This window comes from Cynocephalus volans, chromosome 6, assembly GCF_027409185.1.
Source record: "Cynocephalus volans isolate mCynVol1 chromosome 6, mCynVol1.pri, whole genome shotgun sequence".
In the NCBI taxonomy this organism is placed as follows: domain Eukaryota; kingdom Metazoa; phylum Chordata; class Mammalia; order Dermoptera; family Cynocephalidae; genus Cynocephalus; species Cynocephalus volans.
The window spans coordinates 71,317,848-71,336,624 of record NC_084465.1 but is presented as its reverse complement, the minus strand read 5'-3'; the positions used below and the strand labels follow the sequence as shown (position 1 = coordinate 71,336,624).

At 37.3% G+C, this 18,777-nt stretch overlaps 1 protein-coding gene across 1 annotated transcript in view; it reads left to right on the top strand.

Annotated features, from left to right (window-relative positions):
* The window catches only part of COL28A1 (collagen type XXVIII alpha 1 chain), a 167,596-nt gene that overhangs the window by 78,767 nt on the left and 70,052 nt on the right, over positions 1 to 18,777 (top strand). The window contains exons 18-24 of the mRNA XM_063100916.1: positions 4,514 to 4,585; positions 5,328 to 5,396; positions 7,858 to 7,929; positions 11,742 to 11,810; positions 12,423 to 12,491; positions 16,043 to 16,111; positions 16,221 to 16,289. Coding sequence (XP_062956986.1) covers positions 4,514 to 4,585; positions 5,328 to 5,396; positions 7,858 to 7,929; positions 11,742 to 11,810; positions 12,423 to 12,491; positions 16,043 to 16,111; positions 16,221 to 16,289 — 489 coding nt within the window. The remainder of the gene's footprint in view (positions 1 to 4,513; positions 4,586 to 5,327; positions 5,397 to 7,857; positions 7,930 to 11,741; positions 11,811 to 12,422; positions 12,492 to 16,042; positions 16,112 to 16,220; positions 16,290 to 18,777) is intronic.

The following is an 18,777-nucleotide window of genomic DNA, read 5'->3' as shown; positions in this document are numbered from 1 at the left end:
TATCATATTGTCTGAAGATAAGGTTTTAACCAGTCTTTTTTAGTTCTTCTTTCTCTTATTTATTTGTATCAGTTTGCACTGCTAGGATCTCCAGTACAATGTTTAATAGAAGTGACTTCAAAGGAAATGCTTCTAAAATTTTACTCATATGTGTGACATTTACTGTAGGTGTTTGATAGATACCTTCTATTGGGTTAAGGAAATTCCCTTTTATTTCAATTGTACCAAATTTTGCTTATTAATTATAAATAAGTAGGAAATTTTTATCAAAATTATGCATCTACTGAGATAATTGTATTATTTTTCCCTTTTGATGTATTACATTTACAGAGTTTTTGGACATTAAACCATGCCTGAATTCTTGAAATTAACAAAATTTGATCATGACGTATACTTTTTTATGATGATATTCAATTGTCTAATCTTTTACTCAGGATTTTTGCATCCATTTATAATAATTCTATTTATTGTATAATTGAAATATAATAAATGCACATGCTTAAGGTGTACAATTTGGTAAGTTTTGACATATGTATATGTTCCTGAAACCATCACCACAATCAAGATAATAAAGGTATCCATAACCCCAAGAAATTGTCATGTGTCTGTGTTTAATATACCATCCTTCCATCCCTCCCTAACTTCTCCTATCTCCACTGATATGCATTCTGTAGATTTGCTTTCCAATGATCTACTAATCATTAATTTGCTTTTTGTCATTATAGATTAGTTTACATTTCCTAGAGTTTTCTGGAATCATATACTATATATATATATATATATTTTTTTTTCTGTCTATTTTTCTCTCAGCAAAATTATTTTGAGATTCATGGTGTAGTGGTATTAATAGTTTGTTCCTTTGTAGTGCTGAATAGTATTCCATTGTTTGAATATACCACTATTTGTTTATATACTCACCTGTCAATAGAAATTTTGGTTGTTTCCACGTTGTGGATATTACAAACTAAGCTGTTATGAACATTTATGTATAGGTCTTTGTATGGACATAAGTTTTCATTTTTCTTGGGTAGACACCTAGGAGTCAAATGACTGGGTTAGATGTGAGGTATCTGTTTAGCTTTTCAAGAAACTGCCAAATCAGTTTTTTAAAAAATATTTTGCCTATATTTTTGCTGAGTATGAAATTCTAGGTTTCAGGGTTTTTTCCCTTCTTTTTAGTACTTTCAGGTTGTTGCTCTACTATCTTCTCACCTGCATTGCTTCTGTGAGAAATCTGTTGTCATCCTTATATTTGTTTCTCTACACAACATGTCTCTTTTCTCTGGCCTCTTTTGAGATTTTCTCTACAACACTGGTTTTGAGCCATGTGATTATAGCATGCCTTAGTTTTCTTTATGTTTCTCATGCTTGGGGTTCATTGATATTCTTAGATGTGTGAGTTATAGTTTTTATCAAATTTGGAAAATATCTGACCAATATTTCTTGAAATACCTCTTCCCCTCCCACCCACCCCCGAAATTCCAATTTTACTTATGTTTGAATGCTTGACGTTGTCTCACAGTTCACCGATGCCTGCTCACTCTTTTTCAGTCTCTTTTCTCTCTGTGTTTCATATTGAATAGGTTTTATTGCTATATCTTTCAGTTCACTAATCTTTTCTTCTGTGATACCTAATCTGCCTTTAATTTTATCCAATGTACTTTTTATCTCATACATTGTAATTTTCAAATCTAGAAGTTCAATTTGTGTCCTCCTTTCATGTCTCTGTTTAACATGCTTCAACTTTCTTCTAGTTTCTTGACCATAGGGGATGTAGTCATAATAACTGTTTTAATGTACTTATCTACTGTATTAGTCTATTTTTGTTGCTTACAACAAAGTGCACTGAACTGGGTGATTTATAAAGAAAATGAAATTTATTGCTTACAGTTTCTGAGCCTGGGAAGTCCAAAATCCATCTGGTGGTGATAGTGACCCAGGAGTGTCGCATTGCAAGATGGTCAAAGCAGAGAGAGCAGAGAGAGCAAAAGGCAGACTCTCCTCTTCTTTCAAAGCCCTCAGAACCATGCCCCTGACCACCATTTTTAATCCATTCACTAGGCATGGTCCTACAATGCAATCACCTCTTCAAGGTTCCACCTTTCAATTACCATAATAGGATTTCCCACCCTCTTAACAGACACAGTTTCTAATACATAAAAGTTTCTAACACATAAAACTTGGGGGACACAAGTTAAGTTTCTAATACATAGAACTTGGGGGACACAGTTTAAGCTTCAGGTAGTTTGGGGGACATAATTCAATCCACTACATCTAGTAATTTTAGTACTAGTGTCATTCCTGGGTTAGGTTCAATGGATTGATTTTTCTCAACACAAAGAGCTATATTTTCCAGTTTTTTTGAATGTCTGATAATTTTTTATTGGATGCCCAACATTGTTAATTTTACCTTTTTGGGTGCTGAATCTTTTTGTATTCCTCTATTTTTGAGCTTTGTTCTTTTTGCTAAGTTACTTGAAAACAGTTTGAGCCTTGCTTTTAAACTTTGTTAGGTAGGAACAGAGCAACATTTAATCTAGGGCCAATTTATTTTCCACTACTGAGGCAATACTCCTTTTTAGAACTCTAACCTGTGCCTTTAGAATTGGGAGCAGACACTATTCCTGGCTCACTGTTCTTTCTCTCTAATACTTTAAGTTGGTTTTTTCCCTGGTCTTGGATAGTTTCTTCACACACTCGTGCTGAGCAGTACTCATCTGAATACTTGAGGAGGTGCTAAACAGTTCTTCCTGGTTTTCTCTGTTTTACTCTTTTCTCTCTGTTAATTCACCCTGTGAACTTCTGATACTATGGTATAATAACCCAGACTCCTACATTTGTCCCCTTAAATTAGAGAGATGTCTGAACTTTCCCTGAGTTTTCTATCCCTACATCATGGCCTGGAAACTGTTCAGGCAGTAAACTGGGGGAAATTGTAGCATTAACCTAATATGATTTCCCTCTTCATGGATTATTGTCCTTCCCTACTTGGTGCCTAATGTCCTGAGAGACATTGTTTTATATATTTTGTCTGTTTTTTTAGTCGTGTCCTGGATCAAGTTAAATCTGGTCCCTTTTCCTCCATTTTGTTTTGAATCTTAAGTTGCATCTGTTCTCATAGGTAGACTTCTATAATTTAGTTTTCTTGTCATTGATTTTTGTATCAAGATTTTATCCGCTTCATAAAATAAATCGGGTAAGCTTCCCTTTTTCTGTTTCTCAGAACTGTTTGCATAAGATAGGGAATACCTATTCCTCAAAGGTTTTAAAGTTTGGTAGGTCTTAACTGTAAAACCAACTAAGCCTGTGATCTTGAAGAAAGGAAACAGGCACATTCAGTCACTGATTCAATTTATTTAATGGTATTGGTTTATTTAGCTTGTCCATTCCTTTTTATGCCATTTATTTAATTTATCTTTTTCTTGAAGATTATCCATTTCTTAATGTTTTCTAATATTTTTGTTTAAAATTTTCACAGAAATTTTCTGTGATTTTAAAAAATCTGTACTATGTATATAGTTAACATCTTCCTGTTATTCCTAATACTGTTTATTGGTACCTTTTATTTTAAATGTTAATTATTCCTGTTAGAAGTTCATCTTAGTAGTTTTTAAAAAAGTATTACCTTTCAATTTTGTGAATCTTTTAACTTTTTGTTTTCAAGTTTATTATTTTCTTCTGTCATCTTTATCATATCCTTCTACTTATTTTTAGGTTTACTGTGCTTTTATTCCCAGTAGATTTTTTAAGTTAGTTGAAATGACTTTCAATTATTTTTAATATTTTTTGCTCTTCATAAATGCAGTGAGAACACTTTTATATTGTTTGAAAGTGGCATGTGTTTTTTCTGAACATTTTAAAGGACTGAATCATAAATGAACTTGAAAGCAAGTTGAATTATTGAATGATAGAGCTGGAAGTGGTGTTAGGTCCCAAATTTTCTATTTCACTTTTATGTTAGAGTCGTAGAACTGATGTGACAAAGTACTGCAAACTGGGAGAATCCTTCCTTGTCTCTTCTTAGCTTCTGGTGATGGCCGTCAATCCTTGGTGTTCCTTGGCTTGCAGCGGCATCTCTAACCTTTGCTTCTGTCACAACATGGTGCTCTCCCTTTGTGTCTGTTTTCACGTGGTGTTTCCCTCTTCTTGTGACACCAGTCATATTGAATTAGGGCCAATATTGTGACCTCATCTTAACTTGATTTTATTTCTAAAAACCCTATTTCCAATTAAGGTCACATTCATAGGTACCAAGGGTTAGGACGTCAACATATCTTTGGGGCAGGGGGTCACAATTCAATTCGTAACAGCAGAATCCAAAACTGAGGCCCAGAGTAGTTAAGTCACTTACCCAACTAAGGTCAAATAATTTAATTACTGTTAATTACTAATCAGATTACTAGGCGCTTTTCTCAGACACTATGAGATATATCCAATTGCAAATACCTCAAAAGGGAGGTGCGTGACAAATATGCATAAACGTCTGGAAAATAAAGTCTTTGTCGTCCACCAGGGGGAGCCAGGCTCAACAGGGCTCCCAGGACAGCCAGGAGTACCGGGAGAAGATGGGGCTGCAGGGAGAAAGGTAACACCCAGTTTTTCATATTACTGGAGTAAAAACCGTTGAAACAAACTCCCATTCTGGTCCTGCACAAATTAAACCATCCCGGGCAAACTTAGTCTCTTAAAAAAATAGTCCTGCAATTCTAAATTTCTTGTTTTGCTTACCCCAAATAGAAAGAGTGCCAATTTAAAGGCTAAGGTTGTGTCACATCCTTTGCCTTCTCTCTGGTGTTTTGGCCATGGTATTCTCTGGTTCCTTCCTTCAGAATTTCTAGAAAGTACGTCAAATGAAACTTAAGAGAAAAACACTTTTTTCCTCTGAAAGAAGAGTCTGTTAAATGCATCCAGGAAGTAAGGCCATTGTAAAGATTTCCTGAAGTATTTTGAGTTGACATTTGAAATACTCATTTTTCAATAAAAGTAGTGAAAAACAGCAGATGGAAAGGCTGAAGGTCTTTCTTGTTAAAAAAAAAAAAAATCCACGAAATGTGAATAAAGAGCCAAAGGAAAGTGAGCTTATTGCTTTGGAAATTGGCTGAGAAATTGGACTTTTTAAATGATATTTCAGCTGCTCTGAGTTAAACTGGAGTTTAATGTTAATTAATTCAAGTTGATAAACTTCCAAATTAATTTTGAGACTAGAGTGAAGGTCTGTTCTGTTTTGCAGGGTCTCAGTTGAATCCACTGGCAGTAAGAGGAGACAAGGTGGGGATTATACGTACTGTCTGTGGAGGGTCAGCTAACACGCATCTCATTTCCTTTAGGGAGAAGCTGGGCTTCCAGGAGCAAGAGGCCCAGAGGGACCGCCTGGAAAAGGACAACCTGGCCCCAAGGTATGGAAATGACAGAGTGTTGGGGGAATCAGCCTCTCTGTGTTCTGGTCCTGATACTAAGCAGCCAATTTAGGAGAAATCTGACTTTTATTCTTGCTATGTCAAATGTGTTTACATCTGGCTTAAAACTAGGAATACTGTCCTCTGAGCTTTTGGAAGACAGCAAGAATGTATTATTCATTTTTATTTTCCTAACATCTGTCATGAGACCCAGCATATAGAAGGCTTCAGCACGTGTTTTTTCAATAAATGGCCAGATTGACATTTAAAAAAACACATAGGAAGGAAAAGATGGCTTGAGATACATCATTGAGACTTGAAAGTCTATAAATTTTCTTCAAATATTTATAGAATCCCTCACAATAATAAGAAATATCACCATATTAAATGGCAATTTCACTTCAGAACTTGAAATAAATTTATCTCACACCGTGTAAAAATGCTAGTTGAATAACATCTTTATATGTCAAAGTGAGAATACATATATTCACCAGTAGGGTGAGACCAATAGTGATAGAACTGTGGCCTCTAAGGTGCCAGATGTTCCTACAATTTTTATGTACAGTGATCAAAGCCCATATAGAGATTCTTATGGATTATATATGCATTCAGTAAAAACAAAATTTGTATGCTTATTAATGTTCTATTTATTATTCTATTAAAATAGTTATTGGTAGCTACCATCTCTGTCTTGTGAGATATTAGCTAAAATTAAATCCTTAATATTACATGTGAGATTGAATATATTTGTAGACTTTCAAACATTTTTATTTATTGATTTACTAGACTAGGATCTTTTTTGGGGGGAGGAGTGTGTACAGGGAGCACCTTTTTAACATCATGCAAAATACACTTTTAGAAATGCTGGCCTATTAACATTCAGGAAAAAATGATGTTTTCTAGAATATACTTTTAGAAAATGGACACTGGGAGTTAATAGTTGAAGCTGTGAGACTCAATGACATCTGTGAGAAAGACAGCTGAGGTTTAAGCTCTGCATTGTGTGTTGGCTGGACAAAGAGCATTCAGAACAGCACAGGCAGAATAGTACCATGTTAGGGAAACCAAGGAGAAAGGGTTTCAAGATGACAGCAGTGGGTGCTATCAAATGCCACCAATGGAACAAGGGAATGTGCATTAGAAAGAGAGGCCACTAGGTTTGTGGCTTTGAGATGGTTTGTGGCTTATGGAGGGCTATTGCGGAAAAGTGGTAGGAATGTGTTACTTAGCCCAGGCGAGCCATGGTTCAGCATTGGCACTTTATTACATTTAGATGTGTTCCTGCTGTTGTCTTCTGGGGTGATTTAGGTCAATAAGTTGAATTTGGTAGTGAATGGAAGAAAATAAAGAGTTGTAGTTGGGCTTTGTCTCTACTGGCAAATTATATAATAAGTGATGTTTGAAAATTCAACTTTATTTTTATTGTTATTACCTTTGTCACTGCTTTCTATTAGTATGGACCATGGGGAGTTAATTTCATCCCTGTAGACTCCATAGGAGGTCACCTCTTCTTAGCGGAATGCCTGCTTTGTTGATAACCTTAGTATAGTCCAGTGGTTCTCAAGGTGTGGTCCCTGCACCAGCAGCATCAGCATCACCTGGAAATATTAGAAATGCAAATTCTTGGGCCCTAATGCAGACCTACTAAATTAGAAAATATGGGTGTAGGGCCCAGCAATCTGTGTTCTAATAAGCCCTTCAGGTGATTCTGAGGCTCAAGTTTGAAAACTATGGTATAGTCATTTATATCATAAATGTTTAAATGGCCTCAGCTGCAAACCCTGAAGGGTTTTATTTATTATCTTTTTGGTAAGTTGGGCACACTTTTGGATATGGCGCCTTGCAGTGGAGCCCTAGCTGAGAGACAGTTTTGTAATACTGTGAGGTTTCAGGTCGAAGGTAACAATTCTTTTAGGGGAACACTGCCTTGTACAGACATGCTGGGGAACAGCCAGTAGGCAGTTTCTAGGTCTGCCCCAAGTTAATGCTCCAGCATCTTCCTACTGATAAAATTATTGGTCTCCTTTTGGGGAAAGAATTAGGCTGTGATTTGAAAAATGTCTCATATTCTGTTTTAAAACTGAAATAGCACGAAAACTGAAAAACAGCATGAAAAAGTACAGATAGCTTTCTTTTCTGAAACTGTGAATGTCTCAGAACCATCTGTTAATAGACTAAGGGTGCAAAATAACTGCGAATTCAAGTAAAAGTTCCCAAAGAAAGATACAGAGCTTAGATTTTAAAAAATAGTAAATCATATTGAATAAATGGTGAAGACTGAACAACTCTGAAGTCATTCAGTCTGTTCAAGAACATTGACAATCCCAGCATAATTGAACTGTGCCTGGAGCACATCACTTTAAAATCGGTATTAGTTGAGAATCTGGCTCTGATACAGTCATTATTAGGTTGGGAAGGGTTTGTTAATACAACGTCTATATTTTTATAATTATTTTGATAGGGTGATGAAGGAAAGAAAGGGAGCAAAGGAAATCAAGGACAGAGGGGATTTCCAGGGCCCGAAGGGCCAAAGGTATGTTTCTTATATTCTCATTTATGCTTCGGGGAGATGGTAATTGTGTCTGGTTTTAGTAGAATATTAGATTTCCACTGCAAATTTGATTCTTTGTTTCCTTTCCAGCAAATACAAAATAAAAACTTAAAATAATAAAAGCCTTAGAAAACATACTATTTCCAGACCATAATAGAATGGAATAAAGAGATTGCATAAAATATGTAATCTTCATAGGAATATTTATGCTTCTAAGAGAGAACATGTATGTCAGTCCTCTTTAGTAACAACCAGTTAATGTCAGGACCATGGGAGATACCGATTCTCCATCCTCTTGTTTTGCTGAACGACAAAAAACTCTGAGACTGCGAGGCAGCGCCGTGGTGAGGAGCAGGCGTCAGAAGGCTCTTCTCATCCTGCTCCACCCTGAACCCTTTGGAGCCAGTCACTTCAATTGTAGAAAGAAGATAATAATATGATCCACTTCACAAGGTTGTAGTGAAGATAACAGAGTTAATAAGCACTGAGCACAGTTCCTGGCACATAGTAAGTGTTCAATATGTGGTGTTATTCAGAGAGAAAGAGCAATATTGTGAGATGGAAAGAAAGGGATCTGTGTCTTGATAAATTGGCAGAACGGGGTGCTGAGACAGAAGTGAAGGACACTGTGTGTGTGTCTTGGCTTAACCCCAGGGAACACTGAGGTCATTTGAATGTGTCGGGAAACAGAAACTGCAAAGTAAGAGAGTTCATGCCTCTAGGAAGATGCTAACTGTAAGAAAGAGATAAGGAGTATGTTTAAGAACAAGGTGATTAAAGAGCAAATTTTTAAAAATGGTACAGCAAGATAAGAGCAGGTACAAAACAGAGTATCACCTCTGGGCCAGTGACTATGTAATTTCCATGTCCCTCACTATATCTCCTGGGGAGCTTGTTAAAAACCCAGATTTCTTGGTCCCATTCTGAGAGATCTGGATTCAATAGGTGGGGGGCCCCAGGAATTTGCATTTCTCAAATAAGGACGTCTGCTGCAGGCAGTCCAAGAAGCACATTACGAGAAATGCCGCTACATAAGAAATGTGTGGTATTAGTATTGGTGACAATAATTATGCTCTGTGTCTTAGTTACTCTTATTGAAAGTGAATATTTTTCTGTATTTTGAAATAAAGCTGTTTTTTAAGATGAAGATGAAGAATTGCTATATTTTAAATTATAGTCACATTTTCATACTTTTTTTTTTTAAGAGAACTGTATACTTTCTACTGCTGTCAGATGTAGGGTCTGGGGGCCCGACAGTCGGCCTTATCCCACCCAGTCCTCTTACCAGGTTCTTGACTCTGCCACAGTTAAGAATTCAAGGGCAGAGTCACAGTAGAAAGTGAGAACAAGTTTAATATAACAGATAAGAAATACAAGTTCCACAGAGAGTGTGCGGCATAGCTCCAGAGACTGAGCAGGGCCCACACCAAGTTCAACACAAAAGCAAGAAATGCGTGCTTAAAGTTCAGTACAAAGTGCAGGCTGGCTCAAGACAGTGAGCAGCCACATGCTGAAGGTAAGTTCAATGCAAAGTAAAGTATACACACCTCAGCCAGTGAAGTGAGGGTTGCCTCCAGGAAAATGAGCAACACCGCCGCCTTTGGCTAGGATTCGGCTTTTATAGTTTCTTTCTCTAATGAATATTCAGTTAAGGAGGTGGTTCCCAGTTACGTAACATTTAGTCTGGCACATGTTCAGTTGGTCTCTTCCTGGAGCACATTCATTGGTCAGACCCTATCACATGCACCAGGCATATTCTAGAATATTCTGTGCTCTCTATAGAGCATGCCCAGCCACTGGATTTGCATAAACCAGCCCTTTGTGGTCTCATTTTCCCTCTGTATTGGTGCTGAAAATAGGTCTAACTGGCAATGGTAACTTTCCTCCCTGAAAGAGGAGCCCAGAGGAGGGAGCATGAGACCTTGGGGAATGGCTGGAAACCCAAAGGCATGTTCTGAAGTGAACTGGGCACCTCCTATATCACCATGATACTTTCCATACTTTAAAAGTAATTGGCCTCTTAAAAAAAAAAGTAGAACAAATTAAGTCTGGAAGCATAACTTTGCTTTACCCCTGGTTTTAGTGAAGAATTTTGTTAGATTAATGTTTTGTTTCTTTGTAAAAGGATTGGATAGAGTGTTATCTGTTGCCAGATCCTGGCTGTGTCATGTGCCATTGCCTTACAGGTCTGGATTTAAGGACTGGCATACACATGCTCTGGCATGAACTGGGCCCCAGTAGACCCGCATGCTCAGCTTGCCTTATTATATTGTCTAATTAGCCCAGCGGGAGGCCTCAGCTGTGAAGATGAACATGGCTCAGGGCAGGCGTCATCACTGGTGAATCTGACTGATGGAATCCCTCGTGGAGGAAGCAGAATGAACGAATAGTTAGCTCAGGCTTTTGAGTTTTCAGAGAACGTGAATCAGGGAGAGGCAGGATTAGTCAGCAATCTGAGATCCTAGAGGGTCAAGTCAAAACATAGCACAGAAATAGCTCATTCTCTAAGATATTTCTTTCTTTTTTTTTTTTTTTTGGTGAAGGGCTAGGTAATAAATATTTTAGACTTTGTGGGCCAAGAGGCAAAATGGAAGATATGTTGTAGGTACCTATATTAACCATTTGAGTGTGTGCAAACTATTCTTAGCCTGAGGATGTATAAAATTAGGGGGCAGGCTGGGTTTGGCCAATGGGTTGCAGTTTGCCAGCACCTATCTAGAGCAGTAGTTTCCAAACTGTTTTGATTATAAATCCCTGCCAGTAAAATTTCGACCACATGCCAGTATAGATTTGTTGTTTATTTTTTAATTGTAATTTTTATCCACAAACTATCATATTAATATATGTTATGAAATTTACATAAATAATGCAAAATTTAAAAGGTGAGATAGAAATATATAGAGAAGTCCTAATATTTTCTTCTTATATACAATGGGTCATTTTGAGCACTTCATGGTGTTTGGTGACAATTGTTTTGGAATAGTGTTTTTCAAAGTGTGGTAGTTACCTATATGAGAATCACCAGGGCTACTTCATAAAAATTCATGTTCCTGGGTTCCAGCCACTAGGTCTATTGAGTTAGAATCACTGGGGCTTGAAACCCAGGACCGTGCATTTACCAAACTCTTCTGATAATTCCTCTGCTATTTAAAATTTGAGAATCAATGGTCTAGATCCAGGTTGGACAGAGAAATTACCTGTTGCCCCAGATTGAGTCTTTCAGACTCAATATTAGACCCCACCCCCCCAAAAGAGAGAAATGTTTTAATTTTTCTGTTAAAAATTTCATTTTTAAAAATAATAAACTGTCTACTTTTTTAAAAAGGATGTGAAATAACATACAATGGAAGACTGATATACCATGGACTATTAAAATAAAACAAAAAGGGAAAAAGTTATAAACTAGAAGGGTACCCTAAAACTTATGCTAAAGATAATTGTTACAATTTGAACAAAAAATTTCTCTCTGAGCTTCCTGGCATACAACACAAAGGGGACGCACCATGAATTGCATAATTTTTATTAGCTAATAAGAGAATGTACAAGAGATGAAATTTTCCTAACATTTGGGAATTAATAGAATACATTTATTAAAAGGTGCTGAAATCTTACTGGTCAATAACTTTACCAGTAGATTACAAAAGAGGCTCAAATTATTTTCACATTAGTCTTTAAAACAGACAGAGGTCATGATATCATTTTAAGATCTGCAGACATTTCTATGCTTTTCCTAATATAGTCCCCATATATGGTTTTGCTGCTAGAAATATAGTGAGTATTTTGTTCTTTTTAAGGGTGAGCCGGGCATTATGGGCCCTTTTGGAATGCCTGGAACATCTATTCCCGGACCACCTGGGCCAAAGGTATATTTCTTGGAAATATTTTTTTCTTTTACTTGGATCTTTGGCAGTTGGAGGAAAAATAAATATATTTCATGATATCAGTGAACTAGAATTTTAGTTTTGGAAGGGCCCTAAGAAATGATCTAGTTCAACCCTGATATTTCACAGATAAGCAAACTAAAGCCAGCAGCAGAGTTAGGACTAGAAACCAGGTTTCCTGCTTCTTGCCCCAAGCTTGTCACTTCACCCTGCACTTCCTCTCCAAATCCTAGACTCTAACACAGGTAAGAATTTATTATGTATATTTGGAAGAATCTAGTAGGATTTAACATCGAGATGTCTGGCGGAAAAGAAATCCACTCAGTTTTAAGAGCATTTCCAGGCATTCTTACAGTGTAAATATTTGAGTCTAAGTTGCCACATATTATTTAAGTGGGCTTTCTCCAAACAGCTGTAGAGTCTTTACTGACAGGTTTTACTTAGGATTTAAAATTACCCTCAAATATGTTAGGAGAATGTACCGAGGTGGATAGATTAAGCTCTTTAAAGACTGGCCTATCTCTGTTTTTTTGCTGTGTGCTCTATAGTTTCTCATGCAATCTCTAGCCTGTGAATGTTATTTGCAATGTACAGGGAGACAGAGGGGGACCTGGAATGCCTGGATTTAAGGGAGAGCCTGGACTTTCTATTCAAGGGCCAAAGGTATGCTTATTCATGTTCTTTTTCTGTATGTCAGAGAAATGAAGATAGATTTAATGCATGATAAATTGATCGTTTTATCTGCAAAGTCTCTATGTTGATGAACTAAAATGTAAGAATATAGCTATTCCCTTTTTTTAAAAAAGAAAAAATTAAGAAATCAGGTAATTTATTTTTCGTACATGTGGGGAACAATGGCTCCTGTGGTTAAATTTCTGCTGACTAGATGGTTGTTTGGAAATGCTCTTTTCGCAATGTCTATGATATAAGGGATTGAGTGGTCTCTGGCCACTTTCATTTATTTATCAATGCTGACGTATCTGTTCTGCAACACATTGTCCAAAAAAGTGTGTGTTTGGAAGCATTATTGAATAAAAATTCCCCCTGCTTTGATTACTCATACTTCAGAGATATTTCAAATGAAAATATAATTAATTATGGGAGAAACCAGCCTTAAGTAATCATATCTGGTTTTCCATGGCAAGGAAGCACCATTTTCCTGCTCACACGATCCCCAGTCTCACGGCCAAATTTAACATTCATAACATTCTTAGGAGTCAACCAGATCATCTCTGTTTATGAGAACAGACTTCAGTACCCCATAATCAGCACTTTTAAAATAAACAGCATGTTTTTACATAGCTTTGAAGCTGGCTTATATTCTCTTCTATCAAATTGTCTGTAAAAGGACTCAAGTACTTACATCAGTGACTTTCAAACTTAAAAAAAGCAAACTTAGATTCATCTTTTAAATGAAATATAATGCAAAACCTATTATATAAAATGGATATAAATTGGAGTGGTTCTTGCTAAAGGTAAAGGGAGGATCCTGTGCCTCCACTGTTCTTGCTGCTTTAATAGTCTTCTCTGTTGCAGTGACAACTGCCCTAGTCTGCCGAGGACTGAAAGGGGGAGGGGAGCGTTCCTGGGATGCAGGGTGTTCTGGGCTAAAAGTGGGAAAATCTTGGGCAAACTGGGACGAGTTGTTCACCCTACTCCCCAGACCCTGAGGTACATGGAACCCAAGCTATGCAGACCACCCTCTACGGGAACCCAAGCTGCATAGACAACTGGAGGAGAAAATTCCGAATTTTCTAATGTGAAAACTACAGACGTGGCTTTGATGAATTACATTTGTGTGGCAATTTTGATATTGTTTGATAACTGTGTATTCACAATCCACGATTTATACTCATCCCTCTCTACTTCTCTTTGCAGTAGGAATAAAATCCAATTAAATGTGCTGCTAGACTTTATAAACCACTCCTGTTTTCTGCCAATGATTATTGGGCATTCCAATGATGGTGATGGTATTTAAAGATATTTGCCTCTTCAACCAAGCATTTTCCTAATACCTTGGGCTCTAATGATACTCTTTCTGACATTCTTCCCTAATTCATCAGCTTTTTAGTTTTTGGTGGGTCATTTACACCCTTGAATGTCTGTTGAAAGTTTTGGCATATTAATTCAATTTTGTGTACTACTTCAGGAAGCTCCCAGACTCCCCCTAAAGCCCAATTCAAAATACCACATTTTGATTTTTGCTGTGATTTTTGTCAAACAAGAGAAACACTTCAAAATGAATCACTTTGGAGGTAATTTTCTTGAATCCAGTACAGAAAAGCCAAATGGCAAAATTCCATCTATAAAAATATTGTGAGGAGTCCAAAATAAAAATCTGCCCCTACCCTTGCCCTCGATATTTCCTATTAACATTAGAAGTAACAAGCCAACTGAAATTTTTTCAGGAGAGAGGACAAAGATCTCTAGGAAAAAAAATTGTAAATTGTGAGTGTTTTAACATTTTTTCCCTCCACTGTGGATGCCAGAGGTTAAACAATGACAGCTGCTGATAATTTGTTATAGGCTTGGAACTTAGAAATAAAAACTGAAAAGTGAATTTTGATTCCAGTTTTCTTTTCCTTTCTACTTAGCCAGGGAGCAGTTGCTGATTTATTTGTTCTTGGCCCTCTCCTTGTGTAAGCATGGAGAGAAATGAGAATCTTATTTTGGGACAAGTCTCGCATGTGGATGTTTAGAGCTTTAATCTTAAACATAGTTGGAATAGCATAAAAAGTTGCTTCTGAGAAGTGACCAGTCCCTATAGTTGGGGATATACCAAAATTCACCTTTCCTGGAAACCTCGTTTTTGCTCTCTATCATACAACTTTAAGAAATCATCTTGGGTTTTGTTGATGATAAACAGTACATTAAATTTTTGTAAGTGGCCACATATTCTCTAAAGATGTTCACTTTTAAGGTTAACCACATAAAACCAGTGTCTTAGAAATAATAGGAAAAAACAGCTCTTGAATTCATGGTTTTCAAACTAAATTTAACTCATTGCTTAAAGGGTATGCAGGTTTTTTCCCTCCCCAAATTAATCATTCATTTATAGGAGGAGAATTAGAAAAGGTTTTTGGGAATTGGGTTTTGGGCAACATTTTGGCTTGGAATAATGGCAGTTTGATCTCGGAATTTGCTTGCCTGTAAGGAAAGTACTTGAGAGTCCTGCCACTTTTTCTATTCTTGGAAAACAAAGGTCTGCCTGTTGTTAGAGCTCCCTCCTAATGTAAAAAACCATACATATTTTAAAACATAAACAGCTGTTTATCAAGACAGGTGATGCATATTGACAAGGGCTGTTGTAAGAATTATCACAGTAACAGAATAGAATTTGGTGTAAAAAGAAATATTACTAGTTTTAAATATAAGTATAACGGGCTTATACTTAATAAATCTTCTTCTAAAAGATTCTTCTTCATTTTTTCCCCTCTCTTCCCCATTTACTTTAGCCAGAAATTTCTTTGACTTCCATTTGTCAGAGAGTTACACATCTCAGAAAATTTCGTTGTCCAAAGGACAGCAATCACCCCTCCCTGCTCTCTTTCTAGGAGGCTAATGGCTGCTACTAAAAGTTTTTGATGCCTAAGGTTATGACTGTAAAGCAACATTTGTAACTTTTTCCTAGGTCCCAAGAATCATATCACAAACTCTCAGTATACTATCCCTTCATAAGTTGTTTTGTAAAAGTTAATCTGCTTTTATTTTTATTTGGGTTTATTTATTCCCCATGTCATTTCGGCCCCTTTGATGAAGATAATAGATTTAACACAGCAGTAGGTAGCATATACACTTATCTTCTTCCACACTCAAAATTTTGTATTCTTTTCTACTCTCATTCTGTGCTTACTAAGTTTTTCATTTTTATGCTTCTCCCTGATTTATGATGCACTAACAATTTGTACTTTCTGAAATTTAAATATTAGCAATAATTTTCTCATTCCCATGAAGTGTGTCTCCCATAGAGGACTTTGTCATGGTTTAGATATATTCCCTCCATTTATTCCATGCTTCTCACTGAACTCAAGTGGATAAGACTTATGGAGAACTGACAAGTTGCCATATGTGGCAGGATTGCCTCCTAAATTTTTCAAATTATTACTTTGCACTTACCAAATCCATTTTTCGCATATAGAGCTGGTGTTGTGCTTATGTTTTGTGAGGTGTTTCACAGTTTAGTCTCATGATTTCTGGTGTTGGAATTTACCCAGGGTGCCCAAGGCCCTCGGGGACCAGTGGGTGCTCCAGGACTCAAAGGCGATGGCTATCCTGGTGTGGCTGTAAGTGTGGACCTTATTTTCTTTCCTTCCTTCCTCCCTCTGTCCTCCCTTCTTCTGAGCACTGCATACAACAAGGATGCTCACTCCCTCCCTCATTGTGTCATCTCAGGGACCTCGAGGATTACCAGGACCCCCTGGACCAATGGGTTTACGTGGACTGGGAGACACTGGAGCAAAGGTAAGGTTTTAAAGTAGGCAACAAGCTAGCTTCTAAATTGTACCTACAGGTAAGCGACATTGGTAAAGGTGAAATTTTGTATCAATTGCAATAGAAAAGTAGAAGTATCTGAAACAATTGATAAGTCCTCATCTCTGGACTTCCTGGGGAACTTGCACTAATCTGAAGATGCAGAGTAAATTTATGGTTTTTCTCCTGTTTCTCTGGTAGCTGCTCTCAACGTTCCTGTGCTGTTTCCTCTTCCTATACCAAGATCAGGGTTCAGTTCAGAGCCCACCTCTCAGCTCTAGTCACATTCTTTCCCTGGGTACTTTCATCCAATCCCATGGCTTTAATTATCCATGCACTGATGGCTTCCAATTTCTATCTCCCCCCGCCAAACTCTGGTCTCAAGTATCTAGTTTCTTACTATATATCTTCTCTTGGATTCTTCACAGACACCTGTAATCTCTTATCCAAAACAGAACCCTGACTTTTGCCCATAAGCCTGTAGACTGCACTGCCATCTACCTTATGCTCAAGTCAGAAGACCTGAGAGTCATCTTTGTCCCTTCCTTTTCCTCTTGTCTCTAAAATGTATCTTGACTTTGGCTCCTTTTCACCTTCTACTTCTTCCAGGCAGACCACCATCACCTCTTGCCTGGGCTGTTAAAATAGCCTCTTCATTGGTCTTCCTTCTTTTACCTCTGCCTTCCTATAACTTAGCAGGCAGAGTGTCTTTCAAAACAGCAAATCAGATCCTATCCTGTTCCTTCTTAGAAACGCTCTGGTGGCTTCTCTTTGTACTCAGAACAAACTCCAACTCCTTCCCATGGCCTTTGAGGTCCTTCACAGCCTTATCTCACTTCTGTTCATTTCCCCCTTGTTGCCTACATCCACTGGCCTGACCTATTTCAGCTCATCTGTGCTTCAGAGCCTTGGCTCTGCCAGGATGGCTGATTCTTAAGGCCTCAGCTCAAATCTTACCTCCCTGACAACCTGTACTAAAAACATCACCACCACACCCCCTGTGTGTTTTCTTGGTAGCATGGATCACTGTCTGAGGTCATCTTGCTCATATATTGCTCTGCATATTCCATGAGAGTGTAAATTTTCTTGAAGGCAGGCTCTTTGTTTTGTTCCCTCTGGACTTCCTGACACCAGAACTAGGTGAACGACCCAGTGGGAGCTTGGTAACTTATTGAATGAATGAAAAGTGAACTAATGATCAGTACTACTCTAAAGGAGAATTGTTTTCTTAGAAATATATCTAGTCACTTAGTTTTTCTAATGCTTCCATGTCATTAGAGAGAGGAGATGTATGTGCTCAATGCCAACTTTTCATCTTGGTTTTTGTCTCTGTCACAGCATTTAGGAGTGACAACATCTTGACACTGCTCCCAAAGAATAGGCAGGTGCCCCTTTCCCCTCTCCCAGGTAGAATGAGAGATTGAGAACCCATGGCACTAAATATCACATCTGCAGGAGATCTTGGTACCTGCTCCATCTCTGTTTCTTAGGGGTAATTATGAGGCTAAAGTAAGAGGATGTATCTGAAAGTGCTGTGTAGACAGAGGAGACAAACCTGAGGTGCTTTGATCATGGTTCTGCTTTGGTTTGACTCAGGACCAAATCATATCCTTGAATAAGCCCCCAAAGTGTCAGTAAACCATACTGAGTTTGGATATTGAGGTATTCTCTTTTCTTTAAGGCATAGTATCTGTCAAAATGTTAAAATTAAAAAATAGAAAGAGAAATTCAATAGGTAAATTCTTTATTTTCTGCTCTGAGTGAAACATTGGTAAAAACTTTTGTTATTATACTAAATATTTTCTTAGGGAAGTCGAAGCTTATTCCTCTTTAAAATAAGAAATGAGATAGAATATATTAAATTATACTGGAATATGTTTGTACTCCAATGGAAACAGGTGATCATTTATATTTTTACAGCATAGATTATTAAGAATTTTATTTGTAAGTATGTTACATTATATTAATTATTCTTTTATGTTAGTGCTTTACATTTAGCAGTAATGATAAAGACAGGCACTTAGGCATAGATAAGAACATTTTAAAGTTTGACTCTTGTGGATATTCTACTCTGATTAAGATACAGACTAAAACACTTATTAGATAATTTCATATACCATTTTCCTCCAAAAGTCCCTGTTTTTGCTGTCATATACGTTTTAGGGGGAAAATCAAGAAAAAAGATATTCCTTGAAAATTTTCATCCTGCCTTTTTTTTTTTTCTTGAAACGGTCGACACATTGCCAGAAGATGTATCTGAATTGAAACTCACCCATCTTTGTGAGCCCACTCAGGAGGCTGAGTGAGCAGCAGCCTGGAGCTCACTTCTAGCTGTGGGCAGAGGGCAGGCAAGAGAACATGACTTAGGACCTACCTCTGTCTGCCCAGCTCCCTCTCGGGGCTTCCTCCTTCTCTCTGCTGCTTTTTGTCTCTTATAGAAAGTGTGTTATCCAGGACATCTCTAGCCCCAGAAAGAGAT